Source organism: Pogona vitticeps, chromosome 4 (assembly GCF_051106095.1).
Source record: "Pogona vitticeps strain Pit_001003342236 chromosome 4, PviZW2.1, whole genome shotgun sequence".
Classification (NCBI taxonomy): Eukaryota; Metazoa; Chordata; class Lepidosauria; order Squamata; family Agamidae; genus Pogona; species Pogona vitticeps.
Window position 1 is genome coordinate 139,429,232 of NC_135786.1, and position 16,003 is coordinate 139,445,234.

The window sequence follows — 16,003 nt, forward strand, 5'->3', positions numbered from 1 at the left end:
GCCTGGAAGTGAAAGGAAAGTCTGATGCTGCAAAGAAAAATACTGCATAGGAACCTGGAATGTCAGATCTATGAACCTTTGTAAGCTGGATGTGGTCAAACAGGAGATGGCAAGAATAAACATTGACATCCTCGGCGTCAGTGAACTAAAATGGACGGGAATGGGTGAATTCAATTCAGATGATTAACATATCTACTATTGTGGGCAAGAATCCCGTAGAAGGAATGGAGTAGCCCTCATAGTCAACAAAAGAGTGGGAAAAGCTGTACTGGGATACAATCTCAAAAATAATAGAATGATTTCAATACAAATCCAAGGCAGATCTTTCAACATCACAGTAGTCCAAGTTTATGCACCAACCACCGATGCTGAAGAGGCTGAAATTGACCAATTCTATGAAGGCTTAACAACACCTTCTAGAACTGACAGCAAAGAAAGATGTTCTTGTCATTATAGGGCAGAGGTCCCCTACCCCCAGTCCATGGTGCGGTGCTGGTCTGTGGCCTGAGCCCGACCGGGTCGCGAAGAGAGACCTCGCCCCCACCCCTGCATGCACTCCCCCCAGCCTGTTTGCACCTGCGTGCGAACGCCCACATGAGTGCTGCACTGCACGAGCATGAGCACAGGGGGATGCCCTGCCTTTCCCAACCGGTCCGCGGGGCTAACATCCTGGAGAGTTAAGTCAAGTAGGCCTTAGAAAGTATGGCTAACAACAAGGCCAGTGGAGGTGATGGGATTCTAGTCGAACTATTTAAAATCTTAAAAGATGACGCTGTTAAGGTGCTACACTCAATATGGCAGCAAGTTTGGAAAACTCAGCAGTGGCCAGAGGACTGGAAAAGATCAGTCTACATCCCAATCCCAAAGAACGGTAGTGCCAAAGAATGCTCCAACTACTGTACAATTGTACTCATTTCACACACTAATAAGGTTATGCTCAAAATCCCACAAGGTAGGCTTCAGCAGTATGTACACTGAGAATTCCCAGAAGTACAAGCTGGATTTCGAAGGGGCAAATGAACGTGAAGCCAAATTGCTAACATGTGCTGGATTATGGAGAAAGCGAGAGAGTTCCAGAAAAAAAAAATCTACTTCTGCTTCATGGACTACACAAAAGCCTTTGACTGTGTTGACCACAACAAACTATGGCAAGTTCTTAAAGAAATGGGAGTGCCTGACCACCTTATCTATCTCCTGAGAAATCTATATGTGGGATAGGAAGCAACAGTTAGAACTGGATATGGAACAACTGATTGGTTCAAAATTGGGAATGGAGTACAACAAGGCTGCATATTGTCTCCTTGCTTATTCAACTTATATGCAGAATACATCATGCGAAAGGCAGGACTGGATGAATCCCAAGCCGGAATTAAGATTGCTGGAAGAAATATCAACAACCTCCGATATGCAGATGGTACCACTCTGATGGCAGAAAGTGAGGAGGAATTAAAGAACCTTGTAATGAGGGTGAAAGAGGAGAGCACAAAAATGGTCTGAAGCTCAACATCAAAAAAACTAAGATCATGGCCACTGGTCCCATCACCTCCTGGCAAATAGAAGGGGAAGATATGGAGGCAGTGACATATTTTACTTTCTTGGGCTCCATGATATTTGCAGTTGGTGACAGCATTTACAAAATTAAAAGACGCCTGCTTCTTGGGAGGAAAGTGATGACAAACCTCGACAGCATCTTAAAAAGCAGAGACATCACCTTGCCGACAAAGGCCTGCATAGTCAAAGCTATGGTTTTCCCTATAGTGATGTATGGAACTGAGAGCTGGACCATAAAGAAAGCTGACCGCCGAAGAATTGATGCTTTTGGATTGTGGTGCTGGAGGAGACTCTTGAGAATCCCCTGGACTGCAAAGAGAACAAACCTTTCCATTTTGAAGGAAGTCAACCCTGAGTGCTCACTGGAAGGACAGATCCTGAAGTTGAGGCTCCAATACCTTGGCCATCTCATGAGAAGAGAAGACTCCCTGGAAAAGACCCTGATGTTGGGAAAATGTGAAGGCAAGAGGAGAAGGGGACGACAGAGGACGAGATGGACAGTGTCGTCGAAGCTACCAACATGAATTTGACACACCTCCGGGAGGCAGTGGAAGACAGGAGGGCCTGGCGTGCTCTGATCCATGGGGTCACAAAGAGTCAGACAGGACTTAACGACTAAAGAACAGCAAATAATAGAATTGTGCAAGGCCATGACTTTATGGTTGGCTAGTTCCCTTGGGGGAAATCATGCAAATATAGCTCATTGTATAACCAGTTGTCCTGTAGGGTTTTTTTTTTTTTTTTAGTAGAAAACATTACACTTCTTAAAAAATTGCAGTGTATCTCTTTCCTTTAGAGCAGTGGTTCCCAACCTTGGATCCACAGATGTTCCTGTACTGAAACCCCCAGAAGCCTTCACCATTAGCTGTGCTGGCCAGGAATTTTGGGAGTTGTAGTTCAAGAACCTCTGGGGACCCAAGGCTTTAGATAATATGAAATGATATGCATTGTTGGAATAACACATTTGGCGGAAATCCTCTTGAAAGAGCTGTGCAGTTGTAAATGATGATGATATCATAGGTTCCGAGACTCTCTAGGGATCCCTTTTGACCTGGGAAAGCTTTGGGAGCCTCAAGATAGAGGTGAGCCTTTAATATCTGAAAATTGCCACTGTTGGCCTCAATTCCAGTGGTGGCAACTTTCAGGTATTAAAGGTTACCCCAGGAATCCCTAGGGCAGTGGTACCCAACCTTTTCCAAACCGTGGACCAGTGAGGGGGCGGGGGTCTGTGCACGGGGAAGGCACCAATGCGGGTGGGTGGGGCATCCCGCGCACATGCATGGGTTGTGTGAGGTGCACACGCAAGTCGGCAGGGCACCAGTGCGTGCATGCACAGGTGGGGGCGAGTGCGGGTGGGGGCATCCATGTGACCATGTGGGGTGCATGTGTGAATGCATGGGGGGGCGTACGTGCGGGGGGTGGGGTATCTGTCTCCAAGGCCACGGCCCGGTACCAGGCTGCAGACTAGGGGTTGGGGACCCCGGCCCTAGGGAGCCTCAGAACCTTATTAGTGGTGATGGTGGTGGTGAAACTAGAAGGCTTTAAACAAAAGATTAACATCTGTGCTTAATAAAATTATCATCGTTTATAACTGCAGAGTTGTACAACAGAATTTCAGCCAACGCTTGGGCAGTTAGACTAGTTAAATATTTTTTCAAAGTTGATTTATCGAGAGAGAAAAGACTTAGTTGTTGGGGGTTATTGATTTCATGTCATCTGGAGAACTTTGAGGACAGTTTCTACCAAAAAAAAAAAGCAACTGGTTATGGGTATAAACTGTGCTTATTAAAAATTCTGCAAAGTTTAACTGGAAATGTTTTTTTTTTTGTTTTTGTTTTTGTTTGTTTGTTCACTTGTTTTAATAACTACTGAGTTTTATGCTCTGTTGTATGACAACACTAGAGTACTTCAGAGAAATAGGTGAAAAGATTTTTGGCTGACCTCTATCTTTTTTCAGTGCTTATATTTTCTACTCAGTTTTAACTCCTCCCAAAAAGAAAGCTTGGCACAAAAGAACTCACATAGAAATCTTCAACAAGAATCAAGATTATCTTTGGCAAAGTTACACAATAACAAAAGCATGATTGGTGACAAGCAACTGGCAGTGAAAGTATTGTACTGCTGTCAACTATGTCTGTATTTTAGTCAGGACTGTTGCAAGACATTGTACTGCCTGCAAAACAACAGCAGATAGCAATGCCTTCTCCTTTCCAAGTGTATTGTGTGCAGAATCAGACACGTTATTTTTGCATGTGAGGTGGGAAGTCCCACATATGTTTCTCACCGTAGCTGGCAGTAAAAATGCTGCAGCAATAATCTAAATAACTTGTCATTACTGTCCTTTCACAATAACCAAACCCTACTCTAGCTATTAACAGGGCAAATGTTGACTTTAATTAATAGTATATACCTGTGGGCAAATCTAAGCAAGGTTTTCTCTAAATTCTGGAAGGAAAAACAAAGATATAGCCCTTTCTAATCATATGTTTTTCACACATTCTGTTTTGCTGTCTTCTAGTTTAATGTGGTGAATATCTCGAATTGATTTTGGAATAGATAACATGCAACTTTCCCTCTAATTTTCAGCCCTGCTGGGTGGGGCCCACCATGCCACTCTGCATGTGCAGCTTCGCTCCCCTCCCCTGCATGGGGTTCTGGATGCAACCAGAACCAAAGGGGCTGGAAATACTTGTTGTGGGTGTGTGGAGGAGGAGGAATGCTGCACATTGGAGGGGCAGTGCTGCGCACCTGTGCAGCCACGCAGCTTAGAGGAAACGTTGATAACATGCCTTGTACTTCAGAATTGTTTGTGTTTCAAGTTATTGAGTGCACTGCACATTAATCCTTAGGCAATCACATCAAGATTCATTTTGCATTATAACTTAAATCACTTACATTGGTACAGTTCTGGAAATATAAAAGTTTAAGTTATATATACTCAACTGTCTGAAGAAAGTCAACAAAACAAACTTACAGAGAAGGAGTGATATTGCAATACATTGGTATTTACTCCTTGAGCAAGAGTCAGTCTGGAAGCACTCCATCCTGGAATGAAATTTAGATGAGTAGAATTTCATAAGCATCACTTAGGGATGTAATTTTGGCCACACTTTTCTCACTGTTTCTAAGCTTCTTTACCAGGACAAAAATGAGAGTGTATTTCTGAGTGTGTGTCTGTGTGTGTGATTCAGGGAGGGCCTTTAGAATGTGTTTAATTAACAGTATTTAAAATAGAAAATAATGTATTATTTCTAGTCTTCTTGTGATCTCCCTATAAGTACTAAAACCTATACATGGTAGAGAAGTGGTTTGGAAGTGGACTTGTTCAGTAAGTGAAAGGATTCCCTCCATATCTCTTTTCAAGTTTGGAGGAAACCAGAGCTAGCAAAAAAAATCACCTCCCCGTTTCCTTCTGCATAGTATCCCATGGGTGGGGTTTCAATTATGAAATTGGCCTTGAGCCAGCTTCTATCTTCTCTATGTAGCTCAGATTATGTTCTCTGTCCACAGTGAGCAGAAAGATCAATTATGTACCATTAGGTTAATTTCTTGGTTTCAGATGGATACACTTTCTGGATACAATTTCTGAGAAAACAATCAAACAGCTGGTAATGGGGGCCCATTACTCCATCCTTAGAAGCTTACCTAGTCCTCCTTTGTAGTCACTTTCCTTTCTGAAGGCTGCATGGGCTGTTTGTGAAACCAGAGCCATGAATCAGAACACACAGTGATTAGGATGCTTGTGTTTGCTGAGATCCACCATCAGATGAGAATAAACCAGCCAGCAACATCTGGACAGTACAATACAGAGAAAGCTGTTGAGGCCCTATGGCCTATCTATCATATTGATTGTTTTGATGCTCAGCAGTATACATTTTTCATGATTGTTACTTCCCTTAATATTTATCTCTTGATATCTCCCTTAGGTATAGTAACTACCTAAGTCCAAGTAAATTTGTTCCTTCATTTCCCACCTTGATTTGCCTCTTTGTGTAAAAGATTAAATTGGCCATTTGTTATAACACATCAGGGGTGTGATCAAGAGCTAAGGAAGAGTGATCATATTTTAAATTAATTTTGTACATTCAGTGAAGAAAATTCAGCCATGTTTTGTCTATAGTTTTTGTGTAATGATTGTTTTAGACAGAATGTTGAACATGTTTCAGACTCTTACATAAAACACAGTGAGCATTAAATGGCTTGGATTGTTTTAAAGGCATTGTTTTTCACAATACGCTTTTTTAAAACAATGGCAATATGTGGATAGCCAGCCTTCCCCACCTCCATGGATTAAACTAACCACCAAAAATCATCATTCTGTTTTTTTAAATTAGCTGTATGCAGGAAGGCTTAAAATAGTTCTGTTCTGTAATATGCAATTAGAATGAATATGAGATAATAGGTGGCACAGTGCTTGGAGCAAAATGTTTTATTTTTAGCCTCAGTAAAGCCACTGTTTACTTAAATGTAGCACCTTCTTAATATTTAACAAGACAGTGAATCTCAGAGATGTGCTTGGAAAAATTCCAACAGGAATGAGATGGCTCAGCAGTTCATAAATGGTTGCTGAGATGAATTTTTAATCACAGTTTGATTATTTAGAAACCAAATGCAGCAAATGCTTTGTGTTCTAAAATTTACGGTAAATTCCATTTTGAAATTTTGTTACTACTTTTTTTTTTAAAAAAAAAGTACAAGAAGGCAATAGGAGTTTGAAGGGTGATCTTGCTTCTAATAGCATAATATTTCTCAGGGTGATTCTGTGCTCTTTTCTGGACCTGTGGAAGAGAGATGGGCAATCTCCCTGACCTGGAAAAAGAAAGGAAGCAGCAAAGCACTTTGCTGTTTCTGAGGCTAATCATGAAAATGGGGAGAACATTTATATGTTTACTCTTCTTTCAATCTGATAAGGGGGTTACAATTTATTCACTTCATTTCTGTGCTGCTTTCTCCCAGTATAGTGCGCCATATCTCACAAATGATTGAAAATTAAACATAGACTCCTGATTAGACATGGGGACAAAGTGCCAAAATGGCATTTCGTCTTGGTTCGTGGGTTGTCAAATTTGACGAACCACAAATTGCCCCCTGACTCGACAAACAATGAATCACTTCATTGTTAGTCGGGTCTTTAAAAAAAAACTTGCCCATCTTTTTTTTTTAAAAAAAAAATACCCCTGTTCCCTCAGCCTTCCTATGCCCCACAGGAACCAAAACCATCCTGCAGCTGCAGGCTGGGGGATCCCTTTGATCCCATCCCTCCTCTTCTTATGCCGCACAGTCATAGGAAGAGGAGGAAAGGGGAACCAAGCCATTCCCCAGCCCCAGGGATGGGAGTCCCTTCAGGCAGCCTTTAGCAAGCCACCGGAAGGGAAAATCCCTCTCAACTTATGCCCCCAGGGAACAGCTGATCCACAGCGACATAATCCAATACGGATGGAAAGGACGAATATAAAAGGGTTATATTTGTTGCTTCATATTTCTTGGGGTATCTGGACCCCAAGAATACGAAGCAACGAATATTTGATGAATCAGGGATATTTAACAAATATCCTGATTAATTTTTATATTTGTTCCTATGTCTAATCTTGATACTTAGATTGTGTGGCTTAATTACAGCCTCATAATTTTGAGTAAAGAGTTGCTACCACTTACGAAGGCAGCCCTTGTTTTTCTTGTCACATAGCAGTCCCATGACTTTGGTGTGCATGGAGAAAAAAAACAAGCATTGACTTCTTAACTGGTGGCACTGTACCACTGACATTTATCCTGTTGGAGGTAATCTGATTTAAGTATATAATATAATTCTGACCAATACAGTGTAATAGTAAAAAAAAAAAAAAAACCAATTAAACATCATCATTGTAGAAATGCAGAGCTGGGAGGGACCCTATGGAATATTATAACAGTACTGAAAGACTACTAAAAATGTTGATTTAAAATTTAAAAATACATGCATACATGCACAAAGCAGTAAAAATACATAACATCCTACAAAAAACTCCATTGCCCACTTTGCTTGCTGGCTGAATCTCATCAGGGAGGGAACTAGCCTGTCTACCTGAGAGTAGGGCATTCCATGACCTGGAAATGGCTACTGAAAAGGTGCTCTCTTGCATCCTCACCACTTGTTCCTATGAGGCTGGCAGGATCAAGAAAAGGGCCTCCATGGACCTCTTTGAAGTGGGATGTGTGGATGCTAATCATGTAGGGAAATATGATATTTCAAATAGTCTGGACCCATGCTGCATAGAGTCTTATGGGTCATAATTAGTGCTTTTGGACTGGGTCTAAAAACGGACCAGCAGCCAGTGAAGCTATTGTAATAAGAGAACTATATGCTTCCTGTTACTGTCCCCAGTCAGTCTGGCTTCAATAATTTTGGACTAGCTGAAATTTCTGAACAGTTTTCTAACATAGAACACACTGTGATAATCCAGTTTATGTTCTCTTGTAAAGTCCCACTAAATTTCTGAATGCAGTTGCACGGCTCACTTGCATTTTAAATATGGCTTTCCTTAAAGAATATCATAGTGGAGTGTGGCTACATGCAGTATTGAAATTGTGAACCTGAACCAGTGTTCTGGAATCTTCAGTATAAACATGCTCTGTGTTGAGAATCAGAGGCTAAAGTCCATGTGTACAGTAGGGATGATGTCATAAACTGCAGCAAATCATCACTGATTAAAGACTATTTTGGGGTGCATATGACTCATACACAAGGCAACAAAGTCATGTGCATCCAAGAACCATTGTTACTGTCATCCTTGTGGCATATGTGGAGCTGTGCAATAGAATTTCAACCAGAATCTTTTAATTCACATGGTAGACTTTTTTTATAAAGTACTTTGCATTTTTAATTAATATATGGATTTCACACAAGGCAAAGATAACATCAAAACCAGGAAACAGTTTTAGCCTGCAAAGATGTACCTAATATCAGAAGCTATGTGATAATGCAAATGTATTAATTTTATGTAATTGATTAGTCTGGAGCACAGATGGAGAATTCACATCTAATTGTATCTGCCCTTACTCTTTTTCTTCTATCTGCAAATTGGCAAATTTGCACCTTACTTTCAAGAAGTAAATCTAATTTCCTGATGACAGTGGTGATAATTAGTTCAGTAATTCATTTCCTCATTTTAGGCCTTTAAACATGTTCATTTAACAAATGTTTTACTTTGCTCTAATTGAAGCTTGTCATTTAATGGCTAAAATTCTGTTGCTTTGCATAGAAAGTCACACTAAAGTTGGCCCATTGAATCATTGGGGTTTGGTGAGCCAATTTACTGTGCTAAAGTAAGTTGCAACTATTAGAGTAGGTCCATTTGAATCAGTGGAACCTGTGGAGGAGTTGACCTGTTAAGACTCCAGACAATATAGTAACATGCTGGTATTTGATACTCTTACTGGCTAATATGAAGCTTATAAATATTTATCCATGTAATTATTTTTCCATTATAGAACATCAGATCCTTAATGGGAGTAGAGAAAACCAAAGGATTCTGCCAGATTGTGGTATCATCCACTGTTAGAGATGGAATTTCCCATTTGATACAATCTGCTGGACTTGGAGGGATGAAACACAATACCGTCCTGATGGCATGGCCTCAGTCTTGGAAGCAGGCTGATAATCCCTTCTCTTGGAAAAATTTTGTGGGTGAGTATTGCTATAGAATTGGTACAAATATATGAGCAGCATACCATGAAATAATTTATCTAACACTGGCAAAATCCTGTTGAAATACATTTATGCGGAGGAAGCTGATGACTTCTTCAGCCAGTGCCAGTAACGTTTAGCTAATTAAAAGCTTCATATCCTCCTTTTGTTTTGTGTTTCTTGTTTTTTTTTCCTGAGGCTCCCAAGGGCTGCCTTTCACACCGGAGAAGCCTCTGGGTGTCTTGGGACAGGGGGAAGCCTTTAAAAGTTTTTTTAAAAAAATGCTGCAGGATTATTGCTGCCAATTCTGTTCCTAGTGGTGCCAATCCAGCAATGATTTGTAACTTCTAAAGGCCCCCACCAGCCTCCCAAGCCCCCAGAGACTGGTACCAGCTGATGACATCATCAGCTTCTGCAGTGTGACTTTATGCAAGCAGAATTTTGGCCATTTTGGTCTAACAGACCTCATAATGCTCAAGGCATCAAAATGTACTTGTGTGGTTTTGTACAACTTTATTTCTTCTTTCAGACACTGTACGAGAAACAACAGCTGCCCAACAAGCTCTTCTAGTAGCTAAAAACATAGACTTGTTTCCAACTAATCAAGAGCGTTTTAGCGAAGGTAATATAGACGTGTGGTGGATTGTTCATGACGGTGGTATGCTGATGCTTCTTCCTTTCCTACTACGACAACACAAGGTAATAGCGGTGTGATAGTTCCCTTATTTTAGTTCTGAATCTTTGCTGTAAAATCTGAACATCTGAATTATAGGTTCTTTGGGTTGGGGAAACTTTGTGAATCTTTGTAAAAGACTAAATATATATGTTGCCATCAGTCCAGTCATGCTTGTGTGTGATCTACATGTGCCATAGCTTCTGGAGGGTGTGACAGAGGCTCTTTTAAATTTTCAGTCACTGAGAAGTACTCCCATAAGCATAAAGCCACTTATTTTAATGGATGACTTAACAAATGCACCTAGGAAAGGATGTTGCCTGCTTGCAGGTAAGTCCTAGTTGGTGGAGGTTCCAAGCATCCATTATGTTATCTTCACTTCCTTTTTGGCCAGCTTGTTTGAATGTTGGCCAGTTGAAAGTTCATGAAAAATGGACATTCTTGGGTTTAATTACAGTTTTGTACGCAATGCTGTACAGACCCAAGAATAGCAGAAAAGAGTAGTGGAAATCAGCCTCCCAGTTGTAGATTACATCCTATTAGATGGAGGTATAAAGTTACAGAAAATGCATTCACTGTTTTTTTAATGAATTTTTTAAATGACAGGTGTGGAGAAAATGTAAAATGCGTATCTTCACTGTGGCTCAGATAGATGACAATAGTATTCAAATGAAGAAGGATCTTCAGATGTTTCTGTATCATCTTCGACTGAATGCTGAGGTGGAGGTTGTTGAAATGGTGAGGCTTTATGACTTTTACTGTAACAAAGTACTTGTATTAATATTTAAGGTGCAAAATATCAGAAGATACATTTACTTGTATAATTTATATATTTACTTACATTTGTAGTTTGTGTTCATGCCCTTGAGGAAGTCATAGTGCAGCTTTCTGAAACGTCAAGACAGAAGATAACCAGATCATAGGAAGTACTGTCTACAAAAACTTTATAGTAGTATTTAAAGCTAAAGCCCCAAATCCAATAATTTGCACCTGCCTCTGTTCACTCTCTCAGTGTCTGTAAATTCCAGCCTTCAAAGTGAGTTCAGATAGATTCTTCTGGTAGCAGCTCAGATACATCCGTAGATAAATTTCACAATTTATTCAGTAAAAATTATATATGCTGCATAATTTTCAGTTGAACAGCATGCCGTTTCTGCTGGTTTGCTGTTAATAGTTCTGTTCAAGCATTAAGCATGAAATTATGGAGAATTAAACTTCTGTTTATAGGTGAAAGCATATGAAAGTCCCCCATCCCACCCCCATTCCCACTCTACCTGGAAGTAAGGCAAACCTTTTTATGCACGTATACGGAGGTCCTTTTAAGAGCTTGCAATCAGGGAAACACTGTAAGCTCCTTCGAATGAATACAAGTGACTCTGAACAGTGTCACAGTGAGGACACAAAGGTGTTCCTTGTGAGGTGGGTAATCTTTGACAGAGGTTTGGCGCCTTCTCTAGTTCTGTGTCTAATATTTGAACAGGGCTAGGGCGAGGGATCTAGTTTTCACCAATTGACAAGATGATAAGCCAGTAGCTCCTGCATTTTAAACTAGCATGTTAACAAGTTTTTTCCCCTGCAGAAAATCAGTGTTATGTAGCAGCATCATTATGGCCCAGCATCAGGATTTTCTAATAGATAATAGATATAATAGATAATACTCATTTATCTTTCTAGTTTGAAAATGATATTTCAGCCTTCACATATGAGAAGACTCTTATGATGGAGCAGAGATCTCAGATGCTAAAACAAATGCAACTCTCTAAGAATGAAAGGGAACGGGAGGTAAGTAATTTTATTTTTATTTTCCTTTAAAAAAAGGAAAATCATGATCCAGTACTTTAATGAAGTACCCATAGTTTAATCAAGATTAAACTACTGGTACTAAACATGTACTATATTGAAATATTGGTATTAGTCAACACAAATAGTATTGTTTTCAGGAGTTTCTTATATACAGAGGCAGTTTTGTCATGAATCAAGGTGCAACATCTATCAAGGCAGATTTGGGGCAGCAATTTTGACTATAAAAACACCATCAGGAAGTTCTCCTGACCAAAACCCATTGAAATGAGGTGGAAAATTTATTTCAAAGAGACTTTCTGTCGAACATCTCTCTGGTATCTTGTATTAATTCAGTGGAGAGGAGCATTACTTGAATCAACATTAGACTCTGCTACTTCCAGCACACTCTCCATTTATTTAATTGGAAATCTAATCCAGAAGGATATTGTTTTGATCATCAAAATCATCTCCTTCCTTTGGCATGATTAGAGAACAGTGTGCAGGCAGGAGTGGATAGCTAAGTGTTTCCCATCTTCACTATGATATGCAATTACTGTGGTGCTTAGAATATCTCACTACAGAGCTTTATTCTTTGGATTTTGTCTTCCAGTGTCTTACTACTTAATTTAATGGGTCTGATCAACTATATTTTCTCTAGGGCAAAAAGCTGTGGGAAGTAAATTATTTGCATGTCTAAAATTCCTTCAAGGCTAGACCTGGCTTTTAACATACTGTATATTACAAGTGAAATTCTTGACTCCGTCCCAGTCTCTCAATATTGGAAATTCAAAGACTGATCAAAATGTCAAGGCTGACAACCAATGTTGCTTCCTACCTTATTTTCCTTAAGATGGATGTAGACTGTTGCATGCTTTTATTCAAAAATAATTTTTAAGATTAACGGTATTTCTTTCCACAGTATGGTGGATTCTAAAGTTCGGTTTTGCTTGGCTGCATTCTTCTTCTTTAAAAAAAAAAAATCTTTAAGTAATGTTGAAAGCATACCATTGGTTCAGCAGATATCTTTTCTGATTTTTTGCTTTGGAACAGAAATCTGCATGGTGACATAATGACTTTTATTGTTACAATGCTCCATCTTATCTTCAGCAGATAGTGTTATTGGTTATAAAACGCCTGTTTTTGTATCAAGTGTTGTCCTAGGAATTATTTCTTTCATCCAACATGTTAACTGGCGCTTTAACTGAAGATAACTAAACAATAGAATAGTTTTGAGCTTTTGAATTCCTAGTTAATAATTGAATTTCAGAACAAGCCTGCCTCTTTTGGAGTAGTAAATATATATATACATATTGTTTAATTTGGAAGGGTATTAAATATTTTTAGCCTGCAATGTCCTTCAACTGCCTTTAGGAATACTATTTCAGATTCAGTTTCATATCTTGTTTTAATTAAGTGGGATAATGTTTCATGCACCAATATAATTAATGGTATCCTTTTTCTGTATGCTGGCTGTGCCTGGTGACCTTCCTGTCCCAGATTCAGAGCATCACTGACGAATCTCGTAGCTCAATCAGAAGAAAGAGCCACTCTAGCCCACAATGTATTGCTCAAGACGTAGACAATCTGCCTAATGACATTCAAGAGGATGAGGTGAAAATGTGCCACCTAGTTGTTCCCTTCCTACTGCAATGCTTAGAGTGCCACAGTAGACTATTGCTGTAGTTAATAGCTGTCATTGTTGTGTTTTTCTAATGCTGCCTACCCCGTCCTCTTATAAGTAGGGGATACCAACCCCTACTCTATAAGATTGCATTGTTGCATATTGCTAGAAGCATGCATCATTTCATTTAAACAATTTACCTGAGAATTGTTGTCTTGGCTGTTCTAATTTGGCTTTTTATTTGCTCTTGAAGTTTTATTGAATCAATTTAAGCAGGTGGCTTTAACCTTCCAAGTTTCATATGATGTGTGGCCAGCTACAAAGGAAGATTGCCCTCACTTGTGTTAGCTGGATTGCCTGCCCTCATTGTTTTTTTTTTCAGGGGCCCTAGTTAAAGGCCCATCTTTTTGAAAACTTCTCAGTTGGCATGCAGAAGGGAAAAAGGCTTTTTTGGAAGTGCCCATATCTATAGAAAGCTATAGAAAGTGTTAAATGCCTTTCACCAAGGTTGGTTCATCAAGCTCCTGAACGTAAATTATTATTACTATTATTACTGTTTTTTAAAAAAAAAAACAAACATTTATCAGTTTTTCAATCTATCTACATTCAATTCGTGCTTGTTAAACATTGTGTTACATGAGTTGCTTATGATTATTTGTTTTTTGCATCTTGATGTCTTAGTTGTCCCTTCAAAATCTATACATATACATTTAAACCATTAATGTGTGTGTTTTAGTATACAATATTGGCTACTATCATAATATTGCTCTCATAGTATACAATGTTCTCAAAATCCTCTAATAATATACCGTATTTGCCGGCGTAGAAGACGATGTTTTGGCCCTGAAAAACATGACTCCAAGTGGGGGGGTCATCTTATATGCCCGGTGCACTTCCAGCAAACCCTCCCTCTCTCCCAGCGAAGTCACTTACCTGGTAGTAAGACTGAGTAGACCGAGCTCCCCCTTGGTAGCCTGGGAACAGCCGGACTCTAACGCCGAACAGCTGACTGTCAGGAACCAGCAGAGAGGCGGCAGCCATTTTGAGACACGACCACATGGCTGCCGCCTCTCCAAAATGGCTGCCGCCTCTCTGCTGGTTCCTGACAGTCAGTTGTTCGGTGCCGATGCTGTCCTTCTTCCAGCAAGCCCTCACTCTCTCCCAGCGAAAGGAACCAAAAGCAGCAAAACGAACTCTCCCCATGATGCAGCCAAAGCAGAATCACGCATGCGGAAGTGGGGGTAGTCTTATATGGCAAGTATATAACAAACTCTACATTTTGAGTGGAAATGTTGGGGGGTCGTCTTATACGCCCAGTCGCCTTATACGCCGGCAAATATGGTATCTAATAAAAGTAATTCTGGTTTCAAATCTATATAATTTTGAGGCGATTTAACTGATGAACTTTATATTTATTACCAATAATAACTATGGTTCCTAACACAAAATAGATGTTATCCAAAGCATTTTATACAGATGTCCTTTATATCATTGTTTAACCATTTCTATCTTCACATTTTCTATCATGTCTATATCAATATCATATCTAATGTATGCTCGTTGATTACTTTTTTTAAACCTCATCCTTCTGTCTAGCTTCAATTTATCTTAAGAATCACCATTATGCCTTTACCCTGATTAGTGATCCCTTATTTCAGTTTAATTCCCTTTTCTAATATATAAGATGTGCCCCTTTACAATTCCAGAAGTTAGCTATATACATGCTTTCAATGTTGAAGGCCACCTTAATATTTTTCCCTTTTCATCTAAGTAACTCCTTCTCGTATTTGTTTTTTTCCCAATTCTTGTTTCTATCTCTCAAAAAATTCTGCCTTTACTTGTGCCATCTGAGAATATTTGATCTATCCAATAGATTTTCCAGGCTCTTTTTAATTAGATCTGCTGGTTCTCTCCCCTTATCTTCCCTTAGCACACTTAAAACTCTCCTCGGTTCCAGGGTTAGAATTAGATCTCCTTGGTTTTTTCCTCTAATTTCTTCCAGCCCCTCTTTTGATTGGCATACATCATCCACCACCCTCTCATTTCCTTGTTCATTATTCCCTGTCTTCTGTTGACTATAGCCCTTATTTAATTGCTCCTTGAATAATTTTGCCTCTTTGTTGTGGGATCTCACTATTTCTAAAATTGCTTGAAGGGTAGATTTTGTTTCATCCCAAAATTTTCCTTGTTGTGGCATTATGTCCCAGACGTCAAATAATTGTATTCTAAGTGAAAGTTGTCCAGATGCTTAAAGTAATTAGTCCAATTCCATCAATACTTGCTTCCATAGGGCCACTTTAATAGATGTATCATCTTTAGGTTTAAACTTGAATTCAGTCTCAGATGTAGAGGGTTTTCCCTTCCTAAAGGCTCAAGGACACTTGTTCACCAAATAGTTCATTGAGTGTTTATGTTCATGGCCTGATGTCTTTTGTAATCCAGTCCCAGAGGCAATCCATTCCAGTATTGATTCTATCTCAGCCTGTGCTGCAGTCAAGTTCAGAACCCAGGATACAGTTTAAAAATTCCACTTTGGCTGGATTAGGCTAATTAGGATTAATTTATCTGTACTTCAGTTCAGTCCTCAAAAAGAAAGGGAATTCCAAACACCCATAAAGTCAAGGTCATTGTTCTAGGCTTTTTGCCAGCGCTTTAGATAGCTGTTACAAGTAACATATATAAGTTTAGTTTCCCAGAGTTGTTACTAATTATG

At 39.5% G+C, this 16,003-nt stretch overlaps 1 protein-coding gene across 5 annotated transcripts in view; it reads left to right on the top strand.

The window, feature by feature from the left end:
- The window catches only part of SLC12A7 (solute carrier family 12 member 7), a 136,557-nt gene that overhangs the window by 96,527 nt on the left and 24,027 nt on the right, over positions 1-16,003 (top strand). For 3 of the 5 annotated variants that reach the window (XM_072998467.2, XM_072998468.2, XM_078391691.1), the window contains exons 18-22: positions 9,019-9,214; positions 9,744-9,913; positions 10,494-10,625; positions 11,562-11,669; positions 13,167-13,280. In XM_072998467.2, coding sequence (XP_072854568.2) covers positions 9,019-9,214; positions 9,744-9,913; positions 10,494-10,625; positions 11,562-11,669; positions 13,167-13,280 — 720 coding nt within the window. The remainder of the gene's footprint in view (positions 1-9,018; positions 9,215-9,743; positions 9,914-10,493; positions 10,626-11,561; positions 11,670-13,166; positions 13,281-16,003) is intronic. The other 2 variants (XM_020797151.3, XM_078391692.1) reach the window with 1 other exon arrangement.